A 23,307-nucleotide genomic window follows, 5' to 3' on the forward strand; every position below is an offset into this window, starting at 1 on the left:
TGGTCTTTGAGAGCGTCTGGGGCTACGCCCCACCACTTAAAGCGTCTGGCAACGGTCAATGCATTTATTCCGTAAGTGTTATAGAGCATGTTCCAGTGGGGTTTCATGGGGTTACTTCAATTTTCAGCTAGGCTATAGCCTAGCTGGTAAGAGTTGGGTCTTTGGGGGCGTCTGGCGGCTACCCCCACCACTTAAATTGTCCATTACAATTTCTAAAGTGACATCTTCCATACGCAGAGCGCGTTTTGAAAAAGCACTCATCTGAGTGCATAGACAGGTATAGGGCTAATACACGCAAAGTCTAGTTCATGAGCCCAAAGCTGCGCAGTAATATCTCGGGAAGTAAAAGTAACTCATCAAAATGGAAATGTAGGTCGTACACAAGGAGTAGATGCAGAAATTTTACATTTCTGTACACATTTTACATAGGTACCTTTTGAGTTGAAAATTAGCTGTTTTTCACCTTAGGATTCAGTACTCCGCATAAGGACACACATTTTCGCGCGTTATATGAACGGCGCGGTGCGCGCGAACAGGCAGGGAGAGGTCCCATCAGAATGACCTACTTCGAGACGTAAAAGAACCACTATTCCTGTCGCACAACCAAAAAGTAACTCCTTAAAATGAATAATCATATTCTAATGAATATTCATGTAAAATATCTAGCCAATTGGAAAAACTTTCCCATAGGTACCTCTGCAATATTCATATTCCTTAGCTGCTGACGGAATCTGCCTCTGATACACTGTATTTAACGCGTGCCGCACTTTAGGATACCGCATTCTGATTGGCTAATAGGTTTTCGGGCAATCGGTCACCGCGTGATCATTTCATTAATATTCATCACTACTCACGCCACTGGATCGCTGTGATTGGCTTCATGTAAATGAACCTCAGGGCCGGTATTCAAATCCATACTTAAGTCAAATACTTATACTTAAATCAAGTATTTTACTTAAGAAAAGTAATTTGTTTAAAAATGCGATTCAGTTCCCGCTAAGTATTATACTTGGCTAAGACAGATTTTGTCGCAATTTTATTACTTAAGTATTTTACTTAAAGTAATAAAATTGCAGAGTGACGTCATTCATGTTAAGTATTATACTTAAGATAAGAAATGCTCGTAGGTTACTTAAGATAAGAAATGCTGGTAGGTTGTTTGCCACTTGGCTATTGGATTTGAGCTGGGGAAGACGTGGCCATGGCAGCTCTTCTCCATCTCCATGAGAACTACCAATTGGGAAGGGAGAGAATACTAGTACACAGACGACTTCATCCGTTGCAAATCTACAATGACGTTGAATTAATCAAGCGCTACAGATTCAACGGGGAGGGTATCCACTACATTACTAATCTTATCCGACACGACATCACACCGAAAGGAAATAACAACCATCCTATTGACCCAATAGACAAAGTTTGCATAGCCCTTCATGTTTTAGCCACTGGATGTTTCCAGAGAACAGACGGAGACACGCTTGGAATCTCTCAGGCGTCTGTTTCACGGATTGTCCAGACAGTCTGCACGGCACTTACCGACAGGTTACCACACTTTGTTCGCCTTCCTCAAGGACATGAGCAAGTTGAGAACATGATGAAGTTTTACCAGATAGCAAGGTTTCCTGGCGTGATCGGGTTGATCGACGGAACTCATGTCAAGATACAAGCACCAAGTGAGGATGAGCACCAATTTGTTAATCGCAAACGTTTTCACAGCATCAACGTTCAGGTAGTGGTAGACGCAGATGCAAAGATCATCAATCTGAATGCACAATGGCCAGGAAGTGTTCATGATTCGAGGTAATAAAAATCATCTATCTTTCAAATTTAATTAATCATTGTGATTCGATTTTGTTTAAAACATGTGTCACTGTGGTATATGGGACATTCTCACATAGAGTGTTAGTTCAATTTCAGTCAGAGTGAAACCCCAAAATCAGCAACAAAATATTGAGTCAAAACTTGTCTTCATATACGTGCATAAACAATAATAGATGCCGGGTATTCAAAAAAAAAAAAAAAAAAAGGACAGTAAATTCTCAACGCATTAAGGGCATTAACAATGTAACATTGGCACGTAATTGTGAACACAGTGCTCTATGAAACCATAAAACAGATACGTTACCGAAATTTATAACTGATTAACTCCATAATATTTGTAGTTTGAACCAGATGTTACTAAAGAGTAAGGCATTCCATACTTGCACTTTTCGCTGTATTGATTGATGAGTTAACTCTAAATAGTTATAATTTCTTAGTGGAAAAGTAAGCAAAGAAAATGGGATTCCATCGGGAGTCGAACCCGAGACCTCCGGATTGCTAGACCGGTGCTCTACCGACTGAGCTATAGAAAGCCTATAGTAGTTATAATTTCCAAACATTTTATTATATCCACGCCAAACGAAGTTTGAAGCGGGTATACATATATATATATATATATATATATATATATATATATATAATGTATGTATTATGTATATATATTATATATATATGTATATATATGTGTATATATATATATATATATACATACATACATAATATATGAAGCGGTGTGATGGCGGGCGGTGGTTGGTCCGTTGCAAAATCTCGCGTCGCGAAGTCCTACAGTTTTGAATCAATGTAAATGAAAGTTTAGAGGAAATTATGATATTGAGGAATATATGTGTAAGATAGGATTTTTGTGTTCGTCTGTAAATGCGTTGCCATGGTAACCACTTGCATTTATTCCACAATATTCAAGCAATTAAGAACAAAATTAGTATCTATGTTAATCTATAGGTGAACTTATGCAAGACACCCTTTGTACTAGTATTTTAACTTGACAAAGCGTTGTCACGGTAACCGCACGTTTCCTTCAAAAATCCTGTGAACTAGTTCCACAGTTTTGAAGCAACTGAAATCAAAATTGGTAGGCATTATGGTCTTGAGGAATAGATGTGGATCTTTTTTTTTTCCAGCCAAGGCATTGGCATGGTAAAAACTATTTTACCAAAACCTTGCAGATCGAATAACTTCAACATCATTAAATCACTTAAGTTCAACTTCAGTATGTACGATGATCTATATGTATATAGTTATACAATACACCAATGTGTATGTGATAGTATGAGATATATGTATGTTGATAGTATGAGATATATGTATGTTGCTATGGTAACCACTCATTTTTTGTATGAAGATAAAGCATTTAAGCGATGAAGGTCAAATTTGGTGTATATGATGCTCTTTAAGAGTAATTGCCTAAAATGTCCTTTGGGATTGCAAGCGGACAATGCGTTGCCATGGTAAATACTTATTTTGGTATATCCACCTCATTGCCGCCCTAACGATACCACATGCTCTGAACAAACACTGGTCAGGAGGTGGGGGTATTAATCACTTTCAGAAATAATTTTAGTTTCATTTGATTTAATACAATTATACTCAGTAAAATTGTACACTCTTCTGCTACCTACATACGAAAATGGAATGATAACTGTTGTGTAAGTAAAAAGTAATTATCGATCAAAAGTGTCATTTTTTTTTTATCTACACCAAATACCCCCATTCCCCAAATCAGCAACTGGTTGGGGAAACGTATTTTCAGTTTTTGAAAGCTTACGCTGATTATGGCCATAGTTTATATCCATAAAAAAAAAACAACAAACAAAAAACATTTTCTGATTTATTGATTTAGCAGACGTAATCAACTTTTTTTTTTCTTCTTGAGAGGAGTGTAAAATTAATTGATAAGTCGAAAATTATTCATTTTAGGGTGCTTCGCGAGAGTGGACTACAGGAGGTACTGCAGGACAGTGAAGGACACCTCCTAGGAGACAGTGGCTATCCTCTCAAGTGCTGGCTTCTTACTCCAATCGCTCGTCCATCGGATGATGCAGAAGAAAGGTATAAATTCCATAAAACCACACTCACGAAGAATAATTGCATTAATTTGAGGTTTCATAAAAAGTTAGGTATCTTGAGAAGCTTGTAAAATCGAAGTTTAGTCAAAATTGGACTCATTGGAGCAAAGTTATGCCAGTTTTCAAAGCGTTACGGACGGACGGACGTTCAACAAATGGCACGCAAAATTTGAGTGGACAGGGACATGAGCAACTACCCACAAGTGCAATTTAAGAATGACTATCCCCATTATGTTTAAATGCATTTTTATGCCTGTCCAAGTGGTAATCCGACATAATATGCTCCGGCGACAGTTGCTCCGGCGAAATCTCTCATCAGAGAGAATTAGGGTTATGATTATGAAAGGGTTTTTGGTTGAAGATAGGGACTGGGCTAGGGTTAGGTTCTGGGTTAGCATTGTGATTCCCGTGGGAGCTATTATTACATATGCCAGAGCATAAGTCGGGCATTCTTACAAGTGTGCAAATACTGTACATAATATGAGAATGGATTGTGTGTTTGTGTCATTATTGCCTTACACATTACTGTACTTGATTCGAAATACACGTGATTGCACGAGTGTGTGTGTGTGTGTGTGTGTGTGTGCGTGTGTGCGCGTGTGTGTGTGTGCGTGTGTGCGTGTGTGTGGGTGGGTGTGTTGGTGTGTTGGTGATGCTGATAGCTTTGTTACTGGTGTAGTAAGTTGTAAAGATGCACGAAGAAATTTTCTCATCTTCGAAATCTTCAATTAGAAAAAAAAATACCATTGTGAAGCAGTAAAATTTACCTTGGATACATATTTCAACAAAATGAACACTAGTCTTGGTCCTGTTTGTTAAACCAAGAATATGAGGCATAACCAGATATGAGGTATTATGTGAATGCTTTCCTCCATTGTTACCACAGATACAACTTGGCACATAAGCGAACACGCTGTCTCGTGGAGAGAGGAATCGGTCAACTGAAGAGAAGGTTTCATTGCCTTCATGGTGAATTAAGGTAAAAAATAGAACTAAAAGATCTATTCAAATATTCTGCACAAATGGTGGATGACAGCACACTATCAATATATCTAAGCTTTAAAAACATATTAATAAATAACTGGCATATTGTATTGACATTGCATATATAAAAAGAAATTTTGCTTTAGTCATGAAATGGCAACTGCACAGTGATAATTTTTGGGGTAAAATCCATCAAATAAGAAAGTTAAGAAAGTTGTTAAGTGCAGTACAGTTTCAAGAAAATTGAAAATACATACATATTTGATGAGGTGTAATTTTCACAGTGGGGCCTGTTTTAAAATTGTCGTAAAGCATGTTGGACGCGCGCCGGACAGAATTTCGTTTTGATATGGCTGTCATTTTTTAATCGGAGATACATTTATTAAATTAATATCATTGTACTTGGATATGGGGAGCATTCATGGCCTTCAATATATAAGAATATCTTCATAATTATCCTTTTTCAATTTGTGCAGTGCTGCAAAAACCGACCATGTCGTACCTTTTAAAATGATGTTCTATAAAAAGTTTGGCTTTTACAGATGATGAAACATGTGAAGGGAATTGATATTTTATCAATGAGGACATGTGATACCTCCCTAAAAAGTGAATATCGTGTCCGAGAAAACTGTGAAAATTAGTTTGGTTTTGAGGGGTGACCAATTTAGAAACACGCCCAGTGGCACTTTCACCTTCTCCCTAATCCCTGACAACTCCCTAATCAATTAAGAAATCCCTAATTTTCCTTTTTTAAGGTTAAGTCTTATTGTTATTCTATACATGATTTATCATACATTCCAGGATGAGTGAAGTTAAAATTTTATTAGAAAGGCTGGATATACATGTATATATTTTTAATTAGATCGTCTACTTGACAAATCATTGCTGAGGGGATCACAACACTAATGTTTATATCGTGCAAGTTCAATAACATTGTGAGCCATATCATTGCTATATGAATTTACACCAACTTCAAACTTCCACAACTTTCGTATTATTGGCAACTGAAAAAACAGTGCACAATATACATTTTCAAGCTCTTAAAAAGGGTTATTCGCCAGTGGAAAATATGAGAGAAATAAATATTAATTTTTTTTTTTTTTTTTGGGGGGGGGAGCTGAAAAATAAAGATTCAAATTTTTGCGAGCGAGTCTAAAATTTAGGTATTTCAGCTTAAGGGCACGGAATATTTGATTATCATATTGTATAATTCTAATCAGGATATAGGGGAAATATATGACGTATATAGGAAACACATGATTCTCTTCAATATTTGGTTGATAATTCAAGTAATTATTAATATTGTGATGATGACTGGCTTTATGAATCACTTATATTGAATAACTGAAAAATTCACAAAGCATACGAGTTTGTGTAAGCAAGTTCAGCGAGGCATTTCCCCATATTTTTCTTCATTTTTGCGCAGGTAGGAAATGATTAGACTTTTTTTCAGTTATGAAGGGGATGATGGAGGGGGGGGGGTGATAACGCATGTACACCGTCCCCCACTTCTTTTTTTCTTGGGGGGGGGGGAGGGGAATCATGATATATACCCCTTCAAAAATAAGCATTTAAATACAAAGGTTTCCCCTTTTTTCTTTTTCCTTTTTCTGCGCCCTCCTGAAGTGGCGCCCGAGGCATATGCCCCCCTTGCCCCCCCCCCCCCCCCCCCCCCCTCCCCCGCTAGATGCGCCACTGATTTCAGTCAATCTTCCACTGTCAGATTTGTGGATTCATACCCTCTCAATCATATGGACTTGTAAATTGTGTGTAGATGCTCTTCTTTACCAGGTAGATGGCGAGAACTTCAATAATAGATTTTTCCATAATTCCTTCTTTTTTTTTTTTTTTTTTTTTTTTTTTTTGGTTATAGAGCTTTATGAGAGCTTTGCACATCCATCTACATTATAGGTACAAACCTGAGAAAGCCAGCTGCATAGTAGCAGCATGTGCCATTCTACACAACCTTGCCAAAGACATGAGGATTCCACTCATTGCCGAGGACATCCAGGGATATGATCAACCCGATCAGGAACTACATCAAGGAATGAATCACAATGTTCCACGGGCCTACAGACGTCACATAGTAGAATCCCACTTTTAGTTAGAATGCACACAATTATGGAATAATTATGTGGATGGATACATTTACGTGGCTGGATAATTTCGTAAAAAGATATATCCTTTTGCAGGCTCTAAATTAATGTTGATCACGCCTCCTCATGAAGTATGTCATTATCACTTACAATCTAATACCAGGATGAACATATTGTACAATCCTTGTTACCTAGGCAACTGTTAAACTATTACTTGCAGCTGAAAAGTATAAGAATACAAGTGAAATAGACACAACGGTTAGCTCATTTGTACCGAAAAGATCACTGTATCGCCAATGGTATGCTGTACTGTTATGTCTAAAATTTTGAGGGGCAGAGTTTTGAATTTTCTTTTGTTTAGTCACATTGCAAGTTGATAGCATGTTATATATTTGAATGATTTTATTGGTACATTTGTTACACTGTTATCAGAACGAGCTAAGGAAATATTCATCATTTGACATCATGAAGGAAAGCTCCCCAACAAAACCAAAAGCCATGATTATTTCACCCATTTTCTATATTGGTACTTGCATCTCAAAAATAAGGAGTATTCTGTGTTCTTATTAAGATAATTTGCAAGTACAATTATAGAATATGCTGTTGTAATTATGAGCAGGCATTGTATATAATATTGTATACCAAATTGTAATATAGTTTATCATTACAAGCATGCATAAATACCTGCTGACGAGACGCAAATATACAGAATTGTGAAAGATTGCGAGCGGCACAAGCAAATTTATAAAATATAATAAATATATTTGTGTGTCTGTGATAAATTGACATGGGTTGCCATTATGCGTCATTTACCACAGGTAAACCCCATTACATCAAGGTCAGTGGGACTGCCAATTTTTCCTTGTTACAACCTGTACCTCGTTTTAACCATTATATGCATCTTTTTAACATTTCAACATGTCCAATTGAAAATTGGACTGGTAAAATATCCTCGTTAAAGACGGTATCTCGTTATATCGCAACTCATTATTACGGGGGTTTTCCTGTACATGTAATTATTGCTAAATTCTATTTCATCGGAAACTCGCTATAGGGAGGTCATTGGAACCTAAAATTTTTACGTGCTATTTTCCATTGTATCTCGTAATAAATAACAATTATTAATAAACAAGACAATGCAAAGCAAATATTGTCAGTGGGACCTGAACAATTACTTTGTTACAGAAGACTCATATTATAACGAAGTACTTCGGGACCGGCACTTTTATTCTATTAAAAATTATTTTTTGTTATAACTGGGAATATTTGCTTTTCTCTTATCTGTTGGGATGGGAATGGCTACGTTATAACTGAAATCTGGTTATACCTGTGTTTGTTATAACGTGAGTCCCCTGTATATGGGTATTCATTCATATTAGATCTCCTTATATCGAGTTTCCACTGTATTCTCATTAATATTGTTATCATTATTACATATACTATTGTCACTGTAATCATTATCATTATTACTGTCATCATTATTATTACCTTCATTATTATCATTATTATCATCCCCATCACTCAAGGTTGGATTTCACCTTAAGGGGAACTTAATTAAACCGAACAATGGACTTTAATCCATCAACCTAGAAATCTGTTTAAGGGGAAAATGCCCTACAATATGCTGAAAGTTGTGCTCCCATGGACAATGATAGAAGACAGAAACTTTCCCCTTAACACTGGAAATAGAGTTGTTGTTGTTATACAGGGTGTGTTTCAATAAATTATCTTCCCTAACAAGTCATAACCAACATATTTCAAAAATTTTCTTGCAAACGATGTAAATTCTCACTTTAGGGAAGTATCACATCTGCTACTTGATTTAACATGCAGTCCTGGCAACAAATAATTTCATTGAAATAATGGAACCTTTCAGAATATTCCTGAATATACTCAAATATTATGGAATGTGCATTTGGAAAATGGTATGCTGAATAGATGTTATTTCATGATATGTATTATAAATAAATAATTGAATAGAATATGAACATAAAAGGTGAAATAAGGTGATTTTTGTTGACTGGTGATTTTTGTTGACTCCATCTGACATGATCATTTCTTGAAGCCTGTGACAAATTTAGAAAAAAATACATTTGGGAAGATGCTCTTACATTCTACAAAACACATGCATGCTCTCACTATGCATACAGAAGAATGTAAACTACAAAAGTGGAAACTCAATATAACGAGATGGTCGGGATAGAGTCATTTTCCTCATTACAGCCGATATCTCGTTATATCAGTAGGCATAAAAGAAAGCATAACATAAAGACATTAATTTGCACATGTGGGACTACCCATCATATTTCATTCAATACTAATAACTTGATATTGTTTGTGAGGGAATTACTCACCTTTATGGGTAAAAAGATGTTTTTCGCCAAGGAAATCCAATATCAATAATGTGTTTCTTATTAATTGTAGATGTTTGAATATGTAAATTTGTATAGCTTGCGATTGTATCATGCAAGATCGTCTGTGGATTGGTATGTGGTTATAGTATGGGTGTGTGTTGTATGGAAAGCTTGAATATGGTCTAAACAATGCTGTGTGTTTGTGTGACACATTCTGTATACGTACATTATGACTGCGTGTGTGTGAAGATGGGGAATTCCCCTCGTAGAAAGCCAATCACAGCATCAGATTTCCTCACACCTGCTAAACGTCATGATGATGTGATGTATACATATGGCTGTCCCACCACATTTTTTGCATGTATCAGTGTGCGCGCACACACACACTTACACGTACAACATGCAGTGCTAGCTAGAGTGCACTGAAGGAAAATAATTATGTGTGTACAAGACAGTTTTCGGCACATCAAGCTTTACAATCTCGGAAGATGATGGCATAGGCGAAGTAAAGCTTTACTGAAGACATTTTGCTTTAACTCGCTATAGCAGGTTTGATTGGCTATGTTTTTCTTTGTTTGGAAGTCTGAAATTTATCTCATTATAGCAGTTATTTCGTTATAGCCGATCTCGCTATAAGAGTAGCATTTTACATAGACTTGTGTGGAGGAAATTTGGGACCTGGAAAATTTCTTCATTATAACCGATATCTCGTAATAGCAGTGTTCGTTATACCGAGTTTCCCCTGTAGCTACCTACTCCAGGATCAAAAATGAGAGGCACATTTGCCATAAAATTCAATCCAAAAAGGAGTTGGTTTCAATCACATTCTTAAATACATTCTAGTTACATTCAATTACATTTTCAATGACATTCCAGGATTAGCCAGAGCAGTTCTTAAAGGTACATGCAGGGGATCCCATTTGCAACTTGCAAGCCACTGAAAATCTTTCCCAAATTTCTTCTACAGATGGCTTCTGACCCCAGAACAACATCTGTGAAGTTTAAACTAACAATATTTCATAGAACAGGAATAGGAAGCAAAAATATATACTAGATTTTCCTTAATTGTCCCTGCCAAACGAGTTCGAGCAGGGGACTATGAAACGGGCTCCGTACGTGTGTGTGTCCGTCCGTCCGTCCGTCTGTGCGTCCGTGCGTGATCAAACTGTTCAATTTGCTACCATTGTACAATCTACATCAGATTTGAAATAAGAAATGTCTCTACCTTTCAGATTTACTTCATTTATTAAATGAAAATGGAATTCAGTTATAGCCTGTATGATATAGGCATGTCTGTCCATCCCGTTACATACCTTCACCTGTTAATTTCTTTTGTTCCCAGTGGGCAGAAAGAGAGTTTTGGTGATTAAGTAGTTTCGTTACGGGATAAGTTGAAATGTTGTAACCAAAACTAGCTTAGCTTGAAAGCAAATTTAATGCAATTGGCAATCAAACTTAAGTGTTGCTTTGTCTGTCCACTTTTTGAAGGTATGTAACAGATTTTAAGGAGACTCATTTTTTGAAAAATAAGCCATATCAGTGCAGTTGCTTGGATTCATAAGACATGCCAGGCCAGCATCTACATAATCAGTATACTTCCACTCCCTAGGGAAGTCCCACAAGTTTCTGCCGTGACTTGACAGTAGCCAAAAACTTGTCTGTCCACTTTGTTACATACCTTCACCCATGTTTGTACCTTCATTGAATATAAAATTTAATAAAAAATACAGAAAGATGAGTCATCAAGGTTTATGGCCTCAGAAAGACATCATATACTAACAATGTCTGAAATCACTTTCCTTTGTGGATCATTCAAAAATATGTGTGAATTAATTTTTTCGTGTGTGGACAGACAACCTGTACAGTAAACGCATGTGTCTGTCCATGTTCGTACCTTCCTTGACAGATGATGGTGACATCTTTCTAGTAATAGAATTAAACATGATCTGGATACTTTTATTTCATGTCATACACTATTTTTATTAGCAGATTAGAGAGCTCAGATGGTTTTAATTAGAAATTTTGGATGATTCCACATGTGAAGGTACGAACATGGACAGACGAAGGTATGAACATGGACAGACGTCTGTCCATGTTCGTACCTTCAAGATCAGATTCCCCTCATGATTATTATCCTTCAGGTGATGTAATTTTACATGGTCAAAATAATTTCATTTCATGTAATAATTTTTTTCCATTAGCAGATCAGAGCATACAGATGTCTCTTGTTAGAAATTTTGAACCATTACACAAGTGAAGGTACGAACATGGACAGACGTCTGTCCATGTTTGTACCTTCAATGACACAAGCTCCCTGACCATATGGTTAACATTGTGTTGTAACTTTAAACAATTGTATTTCTATGAAGAGCATTTACTTTAAGTAATTCATACACAGTATAAAAAGTAGCAAAAGTTGTTTTAAAAGGCCCTTGCTTTCCACATTGGCTTAATAGAGAATTTAAACTAAACATGTAAATAATGTTATGACTAATCAATGTTAACATTTCACAATATTGCATAAAATAATGTACATACCCCGGAAATATTCAACTTTGCTTTCATTGTGCATGGTACCTGAAAATATTAATTACAGCTTCTTTCAAATTCTGAATAAGATATACTGCTGAAGGGGACCAATGTCTGTCCATGTTACATACCTTCACTTTTGTGAACATGATTTCTCTGTCATTTATGAGACAATTTTGATTCTGTTTGCTTTATGTGATAGCACTACATGGGAGCTTTGAGACTTCTACACAAAATTTCAGTTGTGACCTTTGACCTTGACCATTGACCTATATTGTAAATTTTGCTTCAAAATGCTACTCCTTCGCCATTTCTAACCCGATTTCGATTCCGTTTGCTTTATGTGATGGCACTAGGTGAGGGCTTCAAAACTTCTACATGGAATTTTGACCTTTGACTTCTTTGACGTTTGACCTTGGTTTTTTACCTATATTGTACATTGAATACAAAATGCTACTCCTTCGCCATTTATAACCCAATTTCGATTCCGTTTGCTTGGTGATGGCACTAGGTGAGGGCTTCAAAACTTCTACACAGAAATTTGACCTTTGACTTCTTTGACCTTCATTTTTTACCTATATTTTACATTTTGCCACTAAATGCTACTTCCGGCGGGGACATATGTTACGCACCACGTAATTTCTACTTTTCCTTGTTTTGAATTTGGAGTTAATCCCACATGAAATTAAATATCAATCAATTATCATAAATTACATTATTATTACAATAACTTACATAAAATGTATTTCTATGGTGGTTCTCTATCGATATCTACTTTAAAATGGCACTAAGTTTGCAAATTATCAGGCTTTAAACCTGCAAATGGGATCCTCTACTATTAACAGGACAATAGGTTACAATGTAGCTTTGCTTTGGCAGGATATTGTAATGACTAATAGTCTTTTAAGTCCTTGAATCATCTCTGGAATGTAATCAGAAATGTAACTTGAATGTAATTGAGCCCACCCATGATCCCAAAGGATATAAATCAACAATTTTGAAACATGCTCAGGTGTGGTGGAAGAGGGAGCATATATACACATCTTTCAACATGAGAGTACATATGCAAAACCATAAATGAGACTGGGCTCATACATTCTAGATTTCAATAGTGACACCCCTGCCAGGCCAAGGTACAGAGGTCATTTATTTAATGATGACCAAATGAACAAGATATATCAATTGGCAGTAGGTGATACACATTTCAAGCGTCTACGCAAAAGGCCACCCCCCAAAAAAATATGTTTGCTTGCCCTTATTAAAAAGTACAAATTCCCAAAATCCAAGAGTGTCGGTATTTTGTTGCTTTCTTTCATCTGTTTTTCTTTAGGTATTTATGTTTTCAAACACATTTTTCATTTTGCGTTAAAAAAATAGATCACAAATTTGTAGATGAAAACTTTGGGGAAAAAAATTGAAATAGTATAAAATAAATAAATAAAAAACCCGAGCCAAAATTTCCAGGATTTTCAGTTGGTCGCAAAGGGTATACAATTTTTTTTTTTTTTTTTTTTTTTTTTGGGGGGGGGGGGGGGGGGGGGGGGGCCTAACCATAGACTGCCACACCCTTGGCATCCTTACTGTTCAGTAAGAGACCGGAGAAAGTGTTCTCCATCAATGTCCATCTTCACCTTTTTTATTTTCAAGGTGAGCAGCTCCTTCTCTAGCTCCAACTTCGCCTGCTCCGCTTGAAGTTTCTTGAATTTCTCCTGAGAGCACTTTATCTCCCATTCCAGGTATGTGTTGTAGAGTTGGCCCTCTGACTTACGCCTCTTGTTTGACTTCCCAGGCAGTGAGGCAACAGCTGCTGCCGGTTGCAAGGGGTCTCTAGCTGCTGATGGTTGTGGTGGGGCTCCAGCTGCTGCCAGTGGCAGGGGGGCTCTAGCTGCTGCCGGTTGTGGTGGGGCTCCAGCTGTTGCTGGTGGAAGGGGGGCTCTATCTGCTGCCCGTTGCAAGGAGGCTCCAGGTACTGTAGGTGGCAGGGGGGATCTAGCTGCTGATGGTTGTGGTGGGGCTCCAGCTGCTGCTGGTGGCAGGGGGGCTCTTGCTGCTGCTCGTTGCAAGGAGGCTCCAGGTACTGTCGGTGGCAGGGGGGCTCTAGCTGTGGAAGGTTGCGTAGGGACTCCAGCTGCTGGTGGTGGCAAGGGGGCTCTAGCTGCAGCTGCCGGTTGCGGGGGGGCCCCAGCTGCTACCGGTGGCAGGGGGGCTCCAGCTTGTGGTAGTGGTGGTGATGGTGGTGGGGCTCCAGCTGCTGGTGATGGGGCTCTCCTATGTAGTGGTGGGACTTCAGCTGATGATGCAGCTTGTCGGCCTGGTATCAGTCCACGCCTGCAAGAAAAGTGAGAAATCACAAAATTGTTTTAATAATATTGTCATATTTCCACAAACAGTAAACTATACAAGTTGGAACTCTTAGAGCTTTTACAAGATTTGAATAATATAATGCCTATTTTGGGCGAATTGAGGGAAATTTAAAATGATTATTAATAAAAATATATAATTTTGAAAATTTACGTGGGGGGGGGGGGAATGCCCCCCCCCCCCCTTCCCCTGCTGCATACAGCCATGCTTTAATAGCGTGTACCTGTTTCATAACTACAATTGTACACATATTCCATTATTTATGTCATACGTCCCATTCAAGTTGTATGATCAAGGGAGCGGTGGTTATTGTTTCGGTTCTACATTCATTTTATTAATCATTTGACACAATTTTCAGGATTTCCACTTAATAATAACAGTATTGACTGGCCTTCAAACATCCAGACTATATCTTTACCCTCTCTTAAATCAAATTTTGCCCACAAATATTGCTTGGGCAATATTTGATTTCAAATCGGGCAATATAGTCTCCTATCTCTTACAGGCCAGTCAATATTATCATTAAAAAGGTGTCATTAATAAGTCATTTCTTAAAAAGAAATTTCCCTTTATACAATAGGCCAAATATGACAAAAATCAAATCAATAAACTAGTACGGATATTTTTTAATCTCACATTTCATTAAATTTTATTAAAATACAATGATAGTTTTATTAAATTTGATATAATTTTTAAAAAGAAAATCAGATATTTGATGATTATAAAGGCAATTCATCAAGGAGTCATGATTTGCTTTGAAACTGCTATTTTGTATCTAAAATGATTTAATTTTTATTTTTTTATTGTTCAGTGGGCCTTCCCCCCCCCCAAAAAAAAAAAAATGATGAGCGTTATCTGCACTTTGCAAGTTGTAATTATCATCAATTTGTTACATTGTAATTCTTATTTCAGTTCCAAGCGTGAAAGTTGTTACAAATATTTATTTGAAAGAGCTTTATCAAATACTGAACAAGTTTTATTTTTTTGAAGTTAACTTACCAAAACCATTTGTGTGCTTTAACCCTTTCTTATGAATATTCAAATGAGTTGGTTATATCATAGCAACACAATTTGTAATACCATCATTACAATGTTTTAGCAGGAAATGCTCCCCCCAGAATGTGACATATTAAAATTTCATTTATAAATTTTTATTAAATTTTCATACATGTATTCCCCTAAAAAAAAAATTCTGTAGATCTTATACATTAAAGTTTGAATCACTTTGTACTGATACAGTGCAAATTCAATAGAAAGAGATTAGACATAACAAAATATCGGATAAAGAAATATATATATACCTATATTTCTGAGATACCAATGAAATTATTAATTTTTTTTTTATTATTTCTTGAATACTGATATACAGTAAAACATGATATATTCGCGGCATGAATTTTTCGCAAATTGGAGCCAACAGCCTTTTTCATGGCATTAAATATTCTCCAAGTGCCACTGGCATTCAATGCATATAGTGTAAACAAGGACTTTCGCGTGCATTTTAATTTCGCGAATCTTGGCGCTCGTGAAATTAAAGTGCACGCGAAAATTCGTTTTACGGTACACTGTAACAGAATATTAATACAATAACCCAAATTTCCTGGTTAAGAGGTCCTTGTTATAAAGACTTTACACAATATCATACTCATTGACGATTTCATTTTATTTTTTACATAACAAAACAAGAAACTCAGGTTCACTCCAAGAGATTTGGTTGAAAAATAACTTACAAGGAATTTGCTCCATTGAGGATGCCAATCAAGGCTGCTGAGTTGGCTCCAATGGCATTCTCAACTCTCTCGTCAATGTCAGTCATCACACAGACTGGTCCTCCACCACCTCAAATCCACATGAAAAAAACAGAAGACACAGGTGACGATAACTTTGTAAATATATAGTCTACGTCTTGCCGATTTCAGATGAGAATCACTTTATAATAAGCTCTTGAGCTAAGTTTGCATGTGCGTGTGTGTGTGTGTGTGTGTTTATGCGTGTGACATTACTTTTTAGACAAGGCAGATACCTCCTCTCATTATTGCATTGGCCCCCAGGTTAAAGGAAAGTTTAAAATGTCTAGTAAAATAAGCCAGTTCGGAGTTCCAGTTTGAGCATGAGCAGAAAAAGGTCATTTGTACCGAGAGACAAGCTGGTTTTTTATTTCACTGAGATAAGCAACTGTAATGTTATGATTATTCGTGGAATCCTTATAAATAGTGCCTGACAGTACATCCACCTGACAGCAAGCCTGGTATTTGGCAATGTTAACAGAAAAAGATTGTTAATGTAGTCAAAACAGCACAATGAAATAGATGCTTCCCAAAGTGTTGATTGACAAACCATCCTGGTCACTTTATCTACACAGGTTCATTCTTTGTTAGAATACGAGTTCCATAAATTGCTATGTTGGGCAAGCTGCTGCATTATGTCGCTTTGAATTTAGTTAAGTGCCTAACCAACTGCAAAAAATGAAAGGTCATTTGTACCCATGTGGACATGAGCTATCTCCGAACTGGCTTATTAATTTAATGTCCTCAAATATATGTTGATCAGCTATAAATTTGACTGGCTGGAGTCTGGGCCATTATATATTATGCATGAAGATCTTTTTCCTTAACACCATACACTTGTTATTTGCAAATATTCATATTTTTGGCCCAAGCCTACATCCAAGTACTTTAAACTGACATTTTAGCTTGCGAAACAATTCATTGACGATCACATGAACCGACGAATCCGTCAAAAATGGTCAACATATTGGATTTTCACTTTTTCCCATTTTTAGATAGTTCAAACAAAAGACTATTCTGTTTCAATTTTTAAAGTCATAATATAATGTCAATTGAGAGAAAATTGCAAGTAAAATTTGGCCCTGACCGCCAATCGAAACATGTGTACATTGTATGTACTATGTGCGCGTGCCTCCAAACCTGCATCATAAACATAATATACACACACATGCTAGCCCACACACACACACACGCACACACATGCATATACATTGTACGTATATTACTGTATACAAACACAAACACACATACAGATGCACTCACACACATACCCTAACGCACACGCACAAAAACATACATATACACATTCACACAACCACAAATATACACACACTCACAGACACACTCATACACATATATACACATATATGCACATACACATACAAACACTCGAACACACACACAAACTAAACACTAACACGCACACACATAGAACTCACCATACACACAGACACACATGTAAACATACACACTGTATACGCACACGTACACATGCATAAATGCACACGCATCAGACACAAATGCACACACATACACACATGGACACAAACACACACGTATCATATACTCACTTGTAAGCACACTAACAGACACATACACACATGCACATACTGACACACACACACACAGACACACACACACATACACTGAAACACATACACATACACACATATGCATATAAACACACAAATGTATACACTCACACGTAAACATTCACACAAACACAGAAACGCTCATAAGTATGTTAGACGAGCGATTTCACCTTTGTGACGGCACGCACTAAACTGCGATCGGGCGTCTGACGATGAGCAAGACTAAAGACTGGAAAGTAGGTTAGGGTTAGGGTAAAGGGTAGATTTATGGCATGGGGTAGAGTTAGGGCACGTGTACACTGTTGGCTATTATGTACAACCATGGACCTACAACTGTACTATACATGGACTAGAAACGAAGGTCTTTCTTTGATCCCATCATCACCGCTGCCACCTGATTATGTGCATCTTTTCATGCGTACATTCAGGTGCTGGGATAATGACGCTTGTGCAATCGTGCATGGTCATTGACAAAAGAACCATTTCCCTAATTGCAGTCTTATTTTGCTGAGGTACCTTTTCAGACTCAACTGCCTTTGAATAAATACTGATGAAAGGGAGAAGCAAACCCGAAAACATGACAGTTTTCCTGCCACAAAATTGAAATTACTGAAGTGGACACTTGTGGACAAGCATGAAACATGGCTTAATGACAAGACATACATGTCATCTACGGTTACTGTCCATGTTTACTCTGGAACAATGTGCGAAAAATGAGGGAAATTAGATTACAAATCACAATCAACCTGTCAAAATAATTGCTTTCTCTTGTAAAGTACGCGCATTTCACAAATGAAATTACTTGAGCGATAATTTCCCAATGTACACTACAACTGCACATGCATTTTTCTTGATTTAAGAGAATTACTATCTTCTGCACATCAGTTTTTAGATTTATCAAAGCGTCGTCTTGTTTTTATCCAGGCTGGTTGTCGGCGGTGATGGTAAGATCAAAGCAGGAAAGCAAGCTTAAAATGTTTTTGTGACGCTTTTGACAGAAACAGGTGCATGAATTACTTAACGAGTGATGAATGTCCATTTGTAGTACATGTAGGTCCATGGTACAACTGTGTGGTACAAAGCACAGGTGGGACTGAGAAAAATGGAAAAAAAACAAATCTGTGAATTCTCTCCAAGTGAAAATGTCATTGATATTTGATTTTACCAACTGAAGTTGATGTCCGAGGTACACCCAAACACTGTTATTTCTGTTCTTCTTTTCTACTTTTATTTGACTAAAAAAAAACGTCATCCCTGCCTTCATTTTAACGGTTACAAAAAATATATATAAATTCAGACAATACAGTCCAAAACCTTTTACAAACCAAGTCATTCTTGACTTATACTGCTTCACATTTATCTTAACTTTTATTGAAATTGAAACATTGAATATGTCAATGAATGCTTTTTTAAGGAAAAAGCAGAATTTCATTTTCTTTTTTCATTCAGTATCAGTTCACTACAGAACTTAATGCCAACCAGCCATAGGTGTAATGAAATTATACCTATGCCTGCAGAGGTGGGGTTAGGGATAGGGTTAGGGCTAGCATTTGCCACTTTTAGTCTCTAGTCTCGCTCATCATTTGCTATCCAATGCAATCTTAGTGATTCGACGGTTCGAAGATCATGCACATTAACTTCCCGGTCTGTAAACCATTGAATCATTACATCTACCACAGTGCATGTAACCAGGTTCACTTTACATTGCTGAAGTAATAAATTTTTTGACTGTATAAGGTTTATACTACCATCATAGTAAGCAGCAGAATTCAGGCTTTCTTACAAGGGATATTCTTTATAGCATACAGTTCATTTTATATGTACAAAACAAATCCGAAACCCGCCCAAACTTTATCCGCGTTTTCCTCGAAATTGTGTTTGCGCCCAACAGGGACCAATTTGTTGGTTCGTGTGATTGTCAATGAATTAATGGTGATAAATACATACACCATTCCATGTCTATACGATGCACATCACAACACAATGTATATGTCGTCCTGTCATCACTGCCACTTGAGTCTTGACCAGGGGGGTCAAGCCCTGCCATTTTGTAAAAATAAATTGAACGCACAAATAGAGGGTCACTGAATAATTCATTTTGTTAGATGATACGCGCAATAACTGTTTTAATTACTGCGACGCAATTTGAAAAACTGTTGGGTCAGCGAACTGTGAATGCTCACGTGATCACAGGTAAAGAAAATAGGTCACAGGTTTATATCGAATTTGTAAACAAATTATCATTCATGATTACAAATTACACACACACAAAACTAACCAATGTCATTACTGAATGCCTGAGCCTCGTTCTTGATACATGCTGGTCTTATTGTTGTGCGCCACACACAACGCAGCTACATGTACGCCCGTGACGTCACCACCGTCCACTAACGATGAATTATTCAGCTATTCAGTGACCCTCTATATGTGCGTTCAATTGATTCCAGTGGGCCGGTCCTAGAACAATGCTTAACATGCTGACGTATCACAAAGCTTTCCGCCTAGTAATTTTAATTGATATGTCTATGGTCTTGACCAATAAATATGTCAGATTCGATTAGTCAGGGAACTTCACTTTTTTCATTGACATTTGTTGGTCAGGAGGGGAATTGTGAACGAGGGCTGTGGATATATACAATCTGTATCAGTACAATTGTACATTGCCTCACAACGTGGAATTGGGACCTAAAGAAATGCTTCAGGGCCCCGCTGTGGTAGGAAATGAAGAACTATTGTCAATACTGGAAAAAAAAAGTGGGGGGGGGGGGGGCAAGCATGGTATTGGTATTAGCGGACGCATGGTATTACCGGACACGCACATTTTTGCGTACTAATTACATTCTGTCAAATTCCTCGACCAATTCGACATATTTATCGGTCAACACTGCCACGCCAATAACTTCAGGCTATACCGGCAAACCCTAAATCTAACTTAGACAATATTATTATTAAACTCTTATAAATACCGTACAACATCTAGATCTACATGTCCCAGTTTCTGTTCAGCAGTTTGTAGTTGTAAAGTGATACATCTACGTACCAAAGAAAACATGCATAATTTAATTTGCATAATATGTGCAGTAATGCCAGTATGCGGTCAATGTGCACATACAAAAATATTTAGAAGTTCATCAATCACACATCCAAAATACTCTGCTCTGTGAATCTTAAGATTGAGATCTAGAAGCTCTACATACAATGTAGAACACTAGCTCTAATTCTAACTTGTTAAACTGTGATTCCTCAATTACACTGTAGAAAATACAAAATCACATTTGTTTGAAAATGGAATCGAACAAGCTGCAATGATCATTTAGAAAGTATTCCTGAAACAGATATTCAAAAATGAATGGAAGCACCACACTACCGATTAGTAATTACCCTTGACTTGTATTTGGCCAGTTTGTGCATACGCTTAGCCCGTTACATATTCAATGTTGAAAAAAAATCAAATGTAGAATGAAAACTTAGCTTTATTTCTTTGCTGAACGAGATCCGAAGAACCCTCAAACTAGTATCACTCAGAACAGGAGACTAGAGTCTACATGTAACTGGATAGTTTAATCACAGCATGCAGCTGCACAGGAGCAACTGATGATGCATGATGCACAGGCTTTCACTGAGCACCCTGGGGCAGCGCTGCCGCCAGTGGCCCGCGTGCAGGATGACTGACGGAGTGATGGTTGAATTGCGCCTTGAGCCCGAGCTGTGTACTGACAAATCCAACAATCGAAAGATAAGCTGATACAAATCGTCCTCGCTTGCTGGAAGTTTTGACGGAGTAGTCTAGACCTAACTTGTCTTTAAAAGTAAAATTGATACTGTATGCAGCCGACAAAAACCGTGATTTGTGAGCAGTTTCACAGACAGCGAAGAGCTCTAGGTCGATCGTGAAAAGGGCTAAACTTGCTATGCGCAAGCGCAAGATTTGACCCAATTTTGACCTTTTCTTGTTATTCTTACTGCGCCATCTACGATTTGTTCCATATGTTTCTCTCTATATCCACGTAACATATTACTTATATATCACCTCATTATTCCAATAAATCAAATAAATCAACATACCTGTCTTTGACATCTCCTGTCTTTCCTGATAACGGTGCTCTTTCATAGTGCTGGAAAGGTTGTTCCATTTTTTTTTTACTTCGAGCACCGACCTCCTTACCCTCGAAACAGCATTCACCCTGATGGTGATTGCTGCCCAGGCCCGTTCCTTGTCTTTATGAGTCACGGTCTGGCCAAGTTTGGGCTTTAAGACCGCCTCATACTCTCTGTACCCCTCCACCAGCTCATATTTCTCTAATTCACTAAAATTCTTCTTTCTTCTCTCGTCGCCTTCCATCTTAGATACAACATGTAGCTATGATCTCCGAGTAATACATGTACGTTAGACAAAGGTTTGTGCGAAAAACAATTAACACGTAATTTCCCATAGGAAATCGTCGCACAGCGCAGCGGTGATCGTCTGCCCATTTTGGCCAAGACATCGCGCAAAAATCGTGACGTCATAAGTAAAAAACTTATCTTCGGGCGATGTCATCGATCTTCGCTAAGTTTAAGCCAATTCTTTGCTCAGCATTTGAATACGACTTAAGTAAACTACTTAGCCAAGTAAAATCCTAAGCTCAATAACAGACTTAACTTAAGTATGGATTTGAATACCGGCCCAGATTCAAAAATAATGATCTCGCTGCATCGCGATCGGATACAGTGTACTTTGTGACCTCCACACTCTGTACTGTTCATGGCCGCCTTACTACATCGACACTCTTTCCTGTCCACTCATTTACACCACACACTGCACTGGCGTGCTCTGCATCTCCTGCCTTCTATAATCCCTTCCATACACTTTTTTTTGGACGTACTACTACTACTACTACTACTACGACTCCTCCTCCTCCTCCTCCTCCTCCTCCTCCTCCTCCTCCTCCTACTACTACTACTACTCGTACTACTACTCGTACTAGTAGAGTATGACAAAATCAAAATACGGTATATATGCCCATTGAATATTAAAGACAGCTCGCACAGCTAGAAAAGTATTACATCAGTAATATTAAAAAAAATATCAATTTGATCATTACAGAATTGACACTTAATCATTCGGATTAGATTTTTGTGTACGGCTATGAATAAACTTCGAACTATTAATCACTTTTCAATGTCGTTGTGTGGCTGAATTGCATAATGTACTTGTATGTCACTGCGCTCTGCACTGTCGTAATTACTTTTTGATTCCGTTGAGTTCGATCCCCTGCCACCCCCCCCCACTCTCTCTCTCTCTCTCTTACACACACACACACACACACGCACACACACACACACACACACACACACACACACACAGGCACACCTCTACCCAGCAAAATCGACACAAGCACATGCTGTATACACATGTCATACACTGACAAAACCTTTTGGACATAAACACAAAACAGTGTATATATGAAGGTAGACCAACAGCCATTTGCTTTTATTCAGTCTTTTTTTTTTTTTAGTCATCTGCAAAATTACAATACGTGCAAATTCTCTAACAAGATACAGAACTGGTACAAATGCTCTAACAAGAGACAGAATTGGTACAAATCATCTATTGTCTTTATCAATTAAATATTTAGTCCTACAAGGTAGTAGATATCTGCAAAACTATGTGACGGTTTAGAAAAGAATCCAGCGCGTGTGAAATTGAATAACAAGTC

The 23,307-nt window shown here is 37.5% G+C and overlaps 2 protein-coding genes and 1 long non-coding RNA gene across 3 annotated transcripts; 2 read left to right on the forward strand and 1 right to left on the reverse strand.

The window, feature by feature from the left end:
- Nucleotides 1-1,048: 1,048 nt before the first annotated feature.
- LOC139730311 (putative nuclease HARBI1) lies at nucleotides 1,049-1,995 on the forward strand. The gene has a single exon (XM_071641185.1). It carries the CDS (start codon nucleotides 1,202-1,204, stop codon nucleotides 1,802-1,804), a length of 603 nt encoding a protein of 200 aa, XP_071497286.1. The 5' UTR covers nucleotides 1,049-1,201; the 3' UTR covers nucleotides 1,805-1,995.
- A 612-nt stretch (nucleotides 1,996-2,607) lies between these two features.
- LOC139730312 (uncharacterized) lies at nucleotides 2,608-10,405 on the forward strand. Its single transcript, XR_011710916.1, has 3 exons — nucleotides 2,608-3,888; nucleotides 4,792-4,884; nucleotides 6,801-10,405. It is a non-coding gene; the product is annotated as an uncharacterized lncRNA (long non-coding RNA).
- A 3,006-nt stretch (nucleotides 10,406-13,411) lies between these two features.
- LOC139730313 (uncharacterized) lies at nucleotides 13,412-19,044 on the reverse strand. The gene is made up of 2 exons (XM_071641186.1): nucleotides 15,960-19,044; nucleotides 13,412-14,196 (listed from the first exon to the last, which is right to left on the reverse strand). The coding sequence occupies exons 1-2, from the start codon at nucleotides 16,043-16,045 to the stop codon at nucleotides 13,446-13,448; spliced, it is 837 nt and encodes a 278-aa protein (XP_071497287.1). The 5' UTR covers nucleotides 16,046-19,044; the 3' UTR covers nucleotides 13,412-13,445.
- Between the last annotated feature and the right edge of the window lie 4,263 nt (nucleotides 19,045-23,307).

This window comes from Diadema antillarum, unplaced genomic scaffold (genome assembly GCF_040938485.1).
Source record: "Diadema antillarum isolate AM-2024a unplaced genomic scaffold, OU_Dant_1.0 seq00000301_RagTag, whole genome shotgun sequence".
Lineage (NCBI taxonomy): Eukaryota > Metazoa > Echinodermata > Echinoidea > Diadematoida > Diadematidae > Diadema > Diadema antillarum.

Excerpts from the sequence above, each read along its gene's own strand:
- LOC139730313 (XM_071641186.1), bottom strand. The coding sequence starts at position 16,045 with ATGACTGACATTGACGAGAGAGTTGAGAATGCCATTGGAGCCAACTCA. Across the intron at positions 14,197-15,959 it reads CTCAATGGAGCAAATTCCTT|GCGTGGACTGATACCAGGCC; the intron begins GTAAGTTATTTT and ends CTTTTCTTGCAG.
- LOC139730311 (XM_071641185.1), top strand. The coding sequence starts at position 1,202 with ATGGCAGCTCTTCTCCATCTCCATGAGAACTACCAATTGGGAAGGGAG.